The sequence below is a fragment of the Neopelma chrysocephalum genome, unplaced genomic scaffold, assembly GCF_003984885.1.
Source record: "Neopelma chrysocephalum unplaced genomic scaffold, ASM398488v2 Primary Assembly neopelma1_24, whole genome shotgun sequence".
Lineage (NCBI taxonomy): Eukaryota > Metazoa > Chordata > Aves > Passeriformes > Pipridae > Neopelma > Neopelma chrysocephalum.
In genome coordinates this window covers 22,188,157-22,200,206 of record NW_020897693.1, presented here as the reverse complement: position 1 = coordinate 22,200,206, position 12,050 = coordinate 22,188,157, and the positions used below count along the sequence as shown (strand labels likewise).

The 12,050-nt window shown below is 43.9% G+C and overlaps 1 protein-coding gene across 5 annotated transcripts in view; it reads left to right on the top strand.

Moving 5' to 3' along the window:
* SUSD6 (sushi domain containing 6) overlaps nt 1-11,808 on the top strand; it is a 106,102-nt gene extending 94,294 nt beyond the window's left edge. For all 5 annotated transcript variants that reach the window (XM_027707879.1, XM_027707860.1, XM_027707866.1 and 2 more), the window contains 3 exons: nt 2,714-2,852; nt 4,040-4,461; nt 6,270-11,808. In XM_027707879.1, the coding sequence (XP_027563680.1) occupies nt 2,714-2,852; nt 4,040-4,461; nt 6,270-6,295 (587 nt within the window). In that variant the 3' untranslated portion in view covers nt 6,296-11,808. The remainder of the gene's footprint in view (nt 1-2,713; nt 2,853-4,039; nt 4,462-6,269) is intronic.
* The last annotated feature ends 242 nt before the right edge of the window (nt 11,809-12,050 follow it).

Sequence of the window (12,050 nt, the reverse complement as noted above, 5' to 3'; positions counted from 1 at the left end):
AGCCTCTTATTTTGATGGCTGTCATCCCAGAAAGGGGGAAGCCCTAATTGAAGCATTTTCCATGCTGTCTGGTTTTGCTTGGTGGGTTTGATGGTATGTCTCCCTCAGTGGTGTACCCGTCTGTCCACATGCGCACATGTATGTGAGTACGTAGAGTTGATCTTCTGTGCAAACAGGTTAAGTAACTGTTGGCTTCTTGTGGCAAAGAGCTCAATGATGCTGCTTTTCACTGCACTGGCAGGAAAGGACATTGCTGGCAAATGATTTCTGCTTCTTTCCAAATGGAAGTGCACAGCTTTTATTTTGTGTTTCTCTCAAAGCTGAACAGGAATGCCTCCATCAAAGCAGGAAAGTAAAAAGGTTTGCAGGAAAACATTCATAACGTTCATCATACCACTCTTAGTTTTCCTATGACTCTTTTGGTTTTAAAAGTGGGCATAATGGGTAAAGGAGGAACTCCCTCCACTCTACAAATTTGGTTGTTCATAGAGCCTTACTTTTCAATCATCCTGAGTCAGCAAGATGTACACTCTGGAATTAAATCTCGTAATACATAAAGCAAAATGTGTTAGCTTAGTTGGAAGGAAACAGAAAAGTGCTTTCTTCAAGCTCTTTATGGAACTCACTGCATATCTGATCTCTGGAATATCCTGTCCTGTCCCAAAGACACTGTCTTCTCAGTGTCTCTGCCACAGCCACTCCAATAGCCCCTTGCTATGATGTGTAAGGAAGGGATCCGGGAGTTTACCTGGCAGCAACTAGATCCTGAAGAGGCTTTTCAAATTTGACATAAGCTTCCTTTCCACAGTGATTCCACCTTCCCCTTGCTGAACCCAGGCTGGAGAAAAAAGCTGTGCTATTGCAGGTGGTGTTCCTTGGGTGGCACTCCTGCATGATGGCACTTGGTCTAGTTGAAGAATTGTGTTGTGATGAGCAGAAATCCCTCATTTCTTTAGCATCTTGAAGGACCAGTGGCCTTACCAGAAATATGGTGCATCAAACTTCTGACTCAGAGAAAAGCCATTGTTTTCACAACACAAGTTTTGTATCAAATGGTCAGAGTCACAGATAGGTGAATCTTAACTAGTGGGTGTCGTTCACAGGGCTAAAAGGAGAAGGAGGTGGGAGACACTAGAGAGAAAGTCTCTAGGTCTTAAAATGATTGGTAATGGTAAGGGTAAGATTCTACCTGCTCCATATAGAATAAATGAAATCCCTAGCAGTAATCACATGTTTTGTATAGCTCTGAGCTTGTCAGTCCCATAGCCTTTTGGCAGATTATCGTATGAGTTAGTGAGCATCTTTTCAGCATATGAGATGGTGAATGCTCTGGAGTGTACCCTGGGTAGTGAGCAATTTGACAGCATCATGTACTGATGCTGAAAATGGAGCATCTCTATTTGCTTACCCTCATTCTTGTTAGCATACTCAGAGTACCCTGAGTAATGCTGAAAATTAAAATCCTTACTCAACCCTATTTCCTATAGGGAAAAATGTGCCAGTCACTAGTTTTTTTCCCTGGTCAAGCTACTTCTAAAAAATTTCAGAGAAATAAGTTCAAAACAACAAAGCCAGTAGGTTTCACCCCAAGGGACGATGCAGAAAATTTCACACTGGCTTTCCAGCTTAAATGCCTGTGTTGGGCATAGATTTCAGGCTGTAGGCTTAAAAACAATGGTTCTCCAGCTTTTTTTTTTTTCCTTCTGTTTACCTATTGCTCTTCCCCTCATTCCTCCTTGCATGGGTCTTGAATTCCCTCTGCAGTCTGAGACCTGTGCTCCTGAAGAATGTGTTAAATGTAGAAAAGAGGAATTGCATAAATGGGAATGTCCTGAATGTGAAATGGACAATAGCATTTGCTGATGAGTAGGTGAGGCTTTTCAGATGTCTACCAAAGACCTAAATTAGGGACAGAAACAACACATACAGACAATTTTTTCCTCTAGGGAGGTGAAAGGACTAGTGTAGTCTTCTAGGCATGACGTGCAGTGCTCAGTAATCCTCCAGGCCATTCTCACTCTACTCCCAGTTTATTCCTGTACAGGTTTTTTAAAAGCCAAATTAGTTCCCACACAGTACAGCTGTAGAAGGATAGGAAGGAGTAATGTCACCAGGGCACCTGTCCAACACTGAAAGCTCAGCATTCTGAAGCAACATCTGCCTTCCCTGTCTGTTCTCTTGCATATGTTTGTGTGAGAGAGAAACTGAATACTTGCTGTGTCTTAATTATACCCAGCCAGGTGACTTCCACTCTGCTTTGTGAGGCTGTTATATTAGTCAAGAAAAACTGTTATTTGGAACTTTTTCTATTGTTTGGCCTAAAATATCCTGCTTATTGTGCTAGACAATTATTGGCCTTGGGGTGACATCGGGACATTTTTTTAGCTTTTGCTCAGCCAGATCTATGTATAACATGACCCTTAGCACCATCTGTCAGTTCCCATGGCCTGCTTGCACTGCTTTTCTGTTTGCCCTGTTTTTCCAAGGGAAAAACATGTGCATGTGTTATTTTAGGTTCCCTTTACAGAGAGGTGTCAGCTGGAGATCTGAACTGAGATAGCTGGTGTGCCTTAACTGTATAGGAAACTTGGGCTCCTCACATGTGCCCTCAGGTGTAACTCTTGAGAGCAGGCAATGTGGATGTTTTTCCTTCTCTATGGCAGTTATTTAAGGGAGTGGATCATTTTACCTTGTGTTCCCCTTGGTTTTGTAGAAAAGGACTCTCCTCCAACAATTGGAGTACCCACGCTATCCATAGTAGCCTCCACAGCAAGCTCTGTCGCCCTGATTCTGCTGTTAGTTGTGCTGTTTGTTTTGCTACAGCCAAAGCTGAAGTCGTTCCATCATAGCAGGTAAGTGTACCTGGGGTTTGGAGGGGCTCAGAGGCACCTCTTTCTTTGCAGCAGAAACTCATAAAGGTATTTGAGTCAGGCCTTTGTTATCGAGCAACTTACCCTCTTGCTTCTTTGTTCCTATTTTAATTACCTGAGTGACATCTCTGCCCCATCCTACTGGACTTATCTTACCATACTGCTAGTCCAACAGTAGTCTGAAATGCTGGTCTGCGATACTCACCTGCAGTACCCATTCTTATATTCCACCCAAGGGGTGGCTTCCTTGTGCTTTTCCCTTGACTCTGGATGGAAAAAGTTATCATCCTTATTAGCCTGGCTATAGATCAGTCTGGTGCCTCTTTTAGCCTTGGATAGCTACTGAAGTATGTGTCTGGGTATATATATCTGCATTTCCCCCAGTCTATTTGAGGTCCTATGGATGTGAATTCAGGCAGTACTGCTCATTAGATACATGTACAAGTCTGCCATCCTTCCCTGCTGTGGGAGAAGAACCCTCTGGGTCTGGGTTTGTGGATGAGGAGAGGCATGCAGCCATAACTCTGCTGACAGCTGAGGTCAGCAAAGCCACTGCGGACACTCCAGCAGTGGGGAGGTTGAGAAGTGGGGCCCTGGAGTCTGCCCTTTTCTGAAAAAGTACAAATCACTGGAAAAGAAGAATATATTCTCAGGCCTCTGCCTCATGAGGTTTGGTGATTCATGCTGTGCTGGAGCTGTCTTCCCCACCCTGCTAGACATTATCTCGCCAGCAGCAGAGGCGGCAGAACAGACAGTGCTGGGCATTGTGGAATAAAGCAGTGTACCAAGCTGGAATCAACAGTGGTCAGAGCACTTTGCCAGTAGCACAAGGCTCTGACTCATGACCTTTGTCAAATTCAGCTATGAAGGTAGGTGAGGGTGGAAGCATTGTAACCTTTTCAGCTCTTGCTGCTAAATCCATCGGGTGCTGTGAATTACAGCCCCTGCTTTTTTTTAATGTCAATTCACAGCAGGGCTGCAAGACTATACTTGCTTGACCTTGTTAAACTACCATTCATATTTGTCTGTTCTCCCCTCAATAAGTCAATGGTGAGAATTAGAGTTCTGCTGTGGGAGGTTACTACAGTTCTTGTTAACATATGTATAATAATATAAATGCTCAACTTGATTTATTTTTTTCTCCTCCCCCCTGTGTTTCTTTTTTTGAGGCGAGACCAAGGTGTGTCCGGAGATCAGGTATCTATCATGGTGGATGGTGTCCAAGTGGCCTTGCCATCCTATGAAGAAGCAGTGTATGGCAGCACAGGCAACTGCATTCCACCCTCGGACTCCCGGGTGCAGATTGTGCTCTCAGAGGGAGCTGGACAGAATGGACCCAGAGAGATGCAGCAGCCAGACCAAGGGACTCGCAATAGCTCTGAAAGAGAAGATGAAGCCCCTGGACGTTCTGGACTCTGTGAAGCCAGTAGCTCTCAGCGCTCTGAAACTGTTCTTGTGCATCAGGCTGCTACCTCTTCCTGGGTAGCTGGCATGGCTAGCAGTGGACCTGTACACAAAGAGGTCCAAGATGCAGAAAGCAGCGACATACAGAGCCTTTTATCACTCACTTCCTCTGAGGAATACACAGATGGTACGTGACTTGGGCAAGAAACACTAAATGAGAGTGCTTACTTTTAAGGGTAGGTTCTGCAGTTGAGTACCTATGAATGACCCTATATGCATCTGCCACTGAAGCAGCTTTTGAAAAGAAGTGTCCCAGTCTCCATGGCATATTTCACAACTTACACATATAAGCACTATTTATTATCTTCCTTTGAAGAATTCGGTGTTCTCAGACTGGGAGACCAGGGTAGTCTGAGAAAGATTGTCTACTGCTCACTCTTGTTTTAGCAAAGGTTTTGCAGAGAAATCCAGCCTCCAGCATCACAGTGCAAAAGCAGTAAAATAACTGTGTGGAAACCAAGTTGGTGGGAGTGGGAGGACATACTTGGAATACAAACCCTTTGTGATGTTTGGGTTTCATTTTTAGACTGTTTTAGTAAGCAGCTTCCTGCCACAGTGCATACAGTGCTACAGCCTTAGCAAGCAAGAAGACCTAAAAGGGATGTGCTTGTACTCATTGTACAGGGCTGAGGGGCAAGTCTGTTAAATGGTCAGTGCATCCTACTTTCCTCACTTCTGTGCTGCCACAAAGGAGTGGCTTTGCAGTGCCAGAGCTGATGTGAAGGAGTAGCTTCTGCAGACACTGCTGTGTCTTAGGCAAGAAATGTAACTGGCTTGTAGATAGCTCAGGGCAGAACTTCCTTTTCCATGGTGTCAAGCCCTATAGCCATAGTAATTCCGTCTGGAACCCTAGCAATAAAACCAGTTAAAGGGTATTTCTGCTTAAGGGCAGAAATAACAACATGTTCCAAGAGGGGCATTAAACCTCAAGTGCATAAGCAGCAGAAATCCAACTGTGAAGCTTAACAAAAAATGTCTGCAGTGTAGATACTAAAGGATGTTTGCTGTGTCACTATGTCATTTTTATCCCTGCTTGGAAACATGTATTGCTTCTAAGGCTTTTTGTGCAGTAGCAGATTGCCCCTTCCAGCAGACCACCGTAAAACTTGTGCTTGTGGCTCAGAGGTGAGGAAGCTGCAGCTACTGGAAGAGTTTGCATTTCCTCAAGTTAGATAAGGGCAGGTGTGATCCTTCTATTTCCAACCATCCTTGTCACAGTAAGAAACAAATCTTTGGCATTTTAAGGACTATAAGATTGATGAGGTCATGGGAAAGAGAGAAACTGTCATTCTTAAGGGAAGTTATTACCTTCCCTTAAGCAACATGATGAGGCTTTACTGGGGATATTGTATCTTGTTGTGGGAACCCCCAGTTCAAGAGATATGTGAAGAAACTGGGCAGGCTGTGTTGGAATTCTGCCAAGATAGCAAGGGGCTTGTGGGGAGTGACTGAGGGAACTGGGCTCATTTCATCTGGTGAAGAAGCAGCTGAGGGCCAAACCAACGATTAATTACACTTACTTAATGGAGAGTTGGAAAGACTGTGGAGCTAAGCTCTTCTCAGGCAGATGATATAACATGTGGCAATGGCTACAAACTCTAACTTGACAGATTCACATTAGGTATTAAGAAAATATTTTGTACTAGTAAGGTAATGCAGTACCAGATGGACACCCAGTGTGGTGATGGAGTCTCTGTCCTTAAGAGTTTATCCAGGCTGGAGATGGTGATAATCCCATTCACAGGGGCAGCTTGGAGCAGAGTCCTCCATAGTTCCCTTCTGCTGTGTTGTGATGACAAGGAGACCACTGCATTATCATGTTATGGAAGTGGGAGCCTCTCTTGCTTTCAACAGTAGTTTTTCTGGTGTGTGTTGAAACTGCAGAAGTTTGACTTCTTTTTTTTTTTTTTTTCCTTTTCTCTCCCTACCATTCAGATATTCCATTGTTAAAGGAAGCATGAGGTCTGCTGTGTTTGTCTAGCCTTCTCCATCTTGGATTTCTTCCTCCTCCCCTGCCCTTGCCTTTGGGACAGAAGCACTCTGTGCGGTCTTCCCTGTCCTCGCGAGCTGTATCCTGGATACCTCCAAGAAGAGACGCCCTCAGCTGAAGATCCAAAGGATGTTGCCAGGTTGCCTCCTGGACACCAGTGGAGTTGGTGCAGCGCTGGCTTCCCCATTCCATCAGCATCAGGGGCTCAAGGAACAGAGTACATTTGAGCTTTCCTCTCCTCTTCCCCAGCCAGATGTTTGATGGCAGTCTCTGAAGAGCTGCTCTTTTCTTGTGCCTTTCTCTTTCTCACACCGGCTTGTTGCAGCTTATCAGCCTTTCTAGCCCTTCTGCTGCCCAGAGAGCAGGGGCTAAACCCGCTTGCTCGCTGGGTGCAGACACAGTTTAAATATACGTATATATGTTATATAGGCTCTTCTTCCAGCATCCTCTTTGTGATAGGGGAGGAGAAAATGCCTCTCTGGGACTGAAGTGAGGCTTGGGAGGGATCCCAGTTAAGGGGCAGGTTGTCATGTCTAGAAGCACCTCAAATGAGATGGGCTGTGTGCCAACTTAGCCGTGCAATAACAGTTCACTGAGAATTGCTAGAGCGCTGAAGGCTGAGAAGTCCAACATGTAGGAATACCCTCTGTCCCCATCTCTGCAAAAGTCCATTTCTGAAAATTACTTTTGTCTTCTCCTTCCTTCTCTACAGGTGTAGCACACTGAGAGTGGTTCAGGTCTTTGAAAATGTTAAGAGAAAGAAAATGCCTGTAGGTAGCAAATATCTAGTGCCATTGGTGCAATCCCAAATTCCTTTGCAGCCACAATAGGTACTTTGGTACTTGAGGTGGTAGTTGCCATCTCAGAGGCTAGTGTGTCTTCCTAGCTTCAATACAGCAAGGGTCTGCTGTTTTATCCGACAGGGCTCCAATGGGCCCAGGGAAGGGCTCCTTCCTTGTGGCTGGGGGTAAGCAGCATTTGTAAAGTCTCTCCTAAATATAGTGCCAGCCGGTTGGTGTGAGGGAGGGTTGACTACATTAACAGTAGGGCTAGAGGACACCATAGCTTATTCCTTAACCTAAATTTTAAGGATTGTTTTCAAGTTCTAGTAGTAGGGAAAAGAAAATTCAAAAATATGTATACCTCTGCCACCCCCACCTCACCCCTCTGGTTATCTGCAGCAGGTCGGAATATCCTGGTTGCTGTTAACAAGACTGTTTCTGCATGAAGCCACATTTGTCTAGGGTATGTGGTCCAATTACAAAAGCGTTGTGGTGGTTGTAAGGTTCTTCACCGGGGAGGTCTGAACACTGTTCCATGGGATTGGTTTCAGCAAGAAGAGTTGGCTTCTCAGATGCATGTACCTTGTCATAATTGTCTTGAAGTAACCAGGGAAGCGTTTGCCCTGTGAGAAGCTCCTAAATTTTTGAGTTGAAGGAGCAAAATGTCATGGCCTTACACATCGTGTGGTAATATACAGGTAAATAGGGATGCTGTCTTTGCTGCTTTGATTTTGGTTTACGATCTTTACCATCCTCATCGTTGTTGCTGCAAGAACAAACCATTACAGCACTTAGCAAAAGTGACACAACATCTTTACCTATAAAGTCACTGTGCTTAGCTCCAGTTCCTGGAAATGGGGATTGGCCATAGTATCCAGCTATATATCTGTCGTTCCTCTTCCTAAATAGCTTTTATATCCCAGGACACATGGGACAGTGTGTGCTTGTGGATGGAAGAATCCTTTTTCCCTATCCTTGTTATAGAGGGATGTTAATTTAAAAATACAGTATTTTAAACTTTTTTCCCTATTGCTCATGTTATCTTGCATTAACACAAGGATTTGTTAAATCCCATTTGGGTGGTTTAGGTATTTTTTGTTCAGTTTGGATGGTGAAAATCCCATGTTGTTTTACAGTGGGCTGTGGTGTCTCAGCTTCAAGCACTGTAGAGGTCAAATGTTGCTTACACATCTGCTATTGGAATTTTAGAAAATAAGCATGGGAATGATTGTATTTAGTTTTTTTACCCCTATGTTGAAAATGGTCTAAGCTTGAGCAAATACTCATTCGTTGGTTTATCAGGGCAGATGGAGGGATTGAGCGAGAGTAGTGGTAAGGGAGTGTGGAGGAAAGACTGACTTCTTTCCTGCTGCCTAGCCAGCTCAGCGCAGGAGTTTCTCTTTATGCATTTAAGGTCCTGTCTGCTCAAACTGACCCTCAGCAATTCAAGGTATAGAAGTTGGGAATGTGCTACCTTCCTGCAAGAGGCAGTGCTTTAACCCAGTGTTAGCACTAGGTTGGTGGGAGAAGGTGGAAGCTGATCCCAAGGCCTGGCCTTGATCTGGATGAGCACCTGCACCGTCAGCAGGAAACACATACTGTGTGGCCCTGCCTCCTCTCTGCTGTTGTAAAGGAAGCAGCTCCCAGCTTGGGAGAGAAAATTCAATTTGGGTGGGGAAGAAAAGGAAGCAAGCTGCACAAAGAGGGAGTGCTTCAATTTTGTTTCATTTATAAAAATTGTTGGAAATGGATTTTCTAAGGAGCGGGGGAAATGCGGAGGTGGAGAGAAATACACAAGTGTAGCTCTTGCGATCAGGCATAAACAGACAGCTTCTGTTGGCTTGCTGAGGGTAAAGCAGCAGCTCCCAGGGCAGTCTCTGCTGTGCTGCCTGGTAACACCATCTGATGATTCCAGCTTCTGCAGAAGAGCTCTGTCCTCTGCAGCAACGCTTGTGGGAACAGGCCCCATGGACCTGTGCAACCCAGAACATGGAAAACAGTTTGGGGGCATCACCTTCCTGTTGCCCACATCCTCAGCTTCATATAAAATGAGGTAAAACAGCTGGGGAGGAACCTGAGAGATGTCTGACAGTTTTTTCAAGGCCATAGGAGAGCAAGGCCTCGCTTTACTCATTATTAAGTGATCATTACTTATTCATGTTTGTTTAATTCTGCAGAAGCTGAAGGATTGGGAAGTCTTTTGGGCAGAGATGTGGGAAAATCCACATTGCACAGTCGTGTCTTTACTTTTGGGAGCAAGGGCTGAAGCTTAAAGATCCCTCAGATGTGAACTCCGCTCTGTCTCAGGAGTGTTCATTATCTCTGAGCAAAGAATGTGTTCTCTTCAGATTTTGCCAAAGGTAGATGTGGCCTGGATCTCAGTGTGGTGGATGGGGAGCACAAGGGTTCAGCCTTGCAAGATGTGACACAGTAAATTATTTTTCTTGGTTTTCTTTTATTTCTTGATGGGGCCACAGTCTCTGCACCCTTTCTTCCCCCACCCACATCTGACAAAACATTTCAAAGGGAGGCATTTTTACTTACTTAACACTCCCAACATAATCATCTCATGCTCTGTCATACATGCTGGATCCTGTGATATTCAAGAACATTGAAACGATTTAATTTTATTTGGTAAAATAAAAATAGCACTTATTTTAAAGGTTTCTGTTGGTTTTGGAGTCTGATAGGTTGGGGAAAAAAGGGCATTTTAGAAATTCAGGATATTATGTGCAATAGAAAAACGTTCTCTCTCCCTTTCAGTTGCATATTTTTTGGAAAAATAAATGCAACCTACTGCAGTGCTTACAGCCCAAGTGTTGCAGAACTGGACCAGCCTGAGAGAGCCAGAAAGTGAAGCTGGCAGAGATCCATGGGGAAGTGGGACAGTCTCCTGTCAGGATCTGCATCATGAAGCTCACCTGAAAGGATGAGACAGTTAGAATTGTCAGAGCCTCCTGTCACCTTGAAGGGTGTCAGCAGCACTGGTGAGAGAGTGGGGCATTTGTTGTTTAAAATAGCTTGCATCTCCCCACCACTAACTGCAGAAGAGGTAAAAATGAAGTCAGGAGGAGAGATGTGCTGCAGCATGTGAGCCTGTGGAGTTGTTGCTGAGTTAAAACTTCAGGAGTTTGAGAGGGAGAAGAGCTTAATGCATTTTTATCCTTAACCACTAGAGAAGTTGCTGTGTAGCAGAATCCTTACTCAGCAAGCAGGCTGCTTTTCACCCCTTGGACATCTCCCTGGTGGTTTTTCCTTGGCCTTTCAGCTCTGGCGTGGTGAATAGTTTAATGCATCTGCAGCCTTTATTTGACCTTTCAGTGTGTGGAGAACTCAGGTGTGTTAGGAAGAACTGTTCCACATGTTTTGGGAGGAAACATCCTAAGGTGCTCCCAGAGGTGGGTGACTTGGGGTCAGTACTGAGGAGTGGGGCTGAGAGAGCAACAGGCTTGGCCATTGGAAATAATCTGCTATGGTTAGGTCATTTGCAGCACAGAAAAAGGAATGTAAGGAGGAGTCTAAGGAAGAGCTGTACTGAAAACAGAGGTATGCTGCAGGCTAATGAGCTAATGCAATCACAACCAGGTTGTAAGGAAGCTTGTGCTTTGTTAGATGATTTAGCATACACCAGCACGCTTGCTGTATAAGAAAAATTAATGTTCAACTGTTTGGACACACTGAGATGTCCTTGCTGACCTTTTTAGAACATATTTGCAAAACGTGGTTTTACTGTTCTGATAGCAGTTTTAAAAAAAACCCTGCCTTATTACTCTATCCAGATAACTATTTAAATAAATTTCACTTTGGTTTTTTGTATATAAAGGCAATAAATCCCATTCATTTTGCACATCCTGCCTCACCCCATCCTCACCCTTCAGCCCTTACCAGGGAACGGCAGATTGAATTTGCTCTTTGTGAAAACCTTTGCTTGCAGAAGGACTTCACTAGAAAACATTTATTCTCTATGATATGCTATGAAAGTGCAAAGAGGTTTCCTAGAGCAGGCTTCATTTTTAAGATGTATTTTTATACAGGAAATAAGCCTTTTTCCAGTCCTACCACACCAGGACAGAGCGCGCCACTTCCCACACTTCAGGGACCTGTGATCAGCACTGCTTCCAAACTCGACCCTCCGCAGATGATGTTCAGATCTATGTACCCACCAGAACGTGTTCTACTGATGCTCTGCATATGCTTTCCATAAGCTGTGCTTTTGCTTCTGTCCTCAAGTGAGCAAGAACAGAGGCAACTGAGTTGTGCTGGAAAATATTTTAGTTCAGATTCTCAAATTTGCTTTCTTCCAAAAGAAAACAAAGTGAAGTTGTCTGTGAAGCAGATGTCCTGTGACGCGGTGGGTAGACTGCTGGTAGTTGCTGATGCAAGTGCAAGGGGAGCTTGATTGCCTTTGTGCATTAATCCTTTCTTCTCTCCTGTATGTGTTTTCTTTTTATCTGAATTGCACCACTATGGAATTATTTGCGGAATGGTACTCCATATATATGTGGGACTTTAAACCATAATTGATGCTGTGCAGGATGTCACTCAATTGATTTTATTTTGCTTTATTTTATATGTATTTTCTGGTATCCTGTACATTGCAGTGGGTGTGAAGATAGTATTTTAATATTTGTACAAAGTTTAATTTAATTGTTCTATGTATATAACTGCATTTCTAAATTAAAAAAAATTCTTTTGAAGTGAAGCTAGAATTTCTTGTGGGGTTTTTTTTTTAGCTGTTTAAGCCTTGTGGATTGGAAATCTAGCAGACCATTAATTATATTATATTACATTATATAAATATATTATTTTGTATTAATTATATATTACAGCAGTGCAATGCATTCCATGGGAAGATCGGGATGAAGGTAAAGCCTAGGGATGCTCAAAGGGCTTGGGGAACGGAGGTACAGAGTGGGCACAGTCTTAGAAGGATCATCTGTTTCC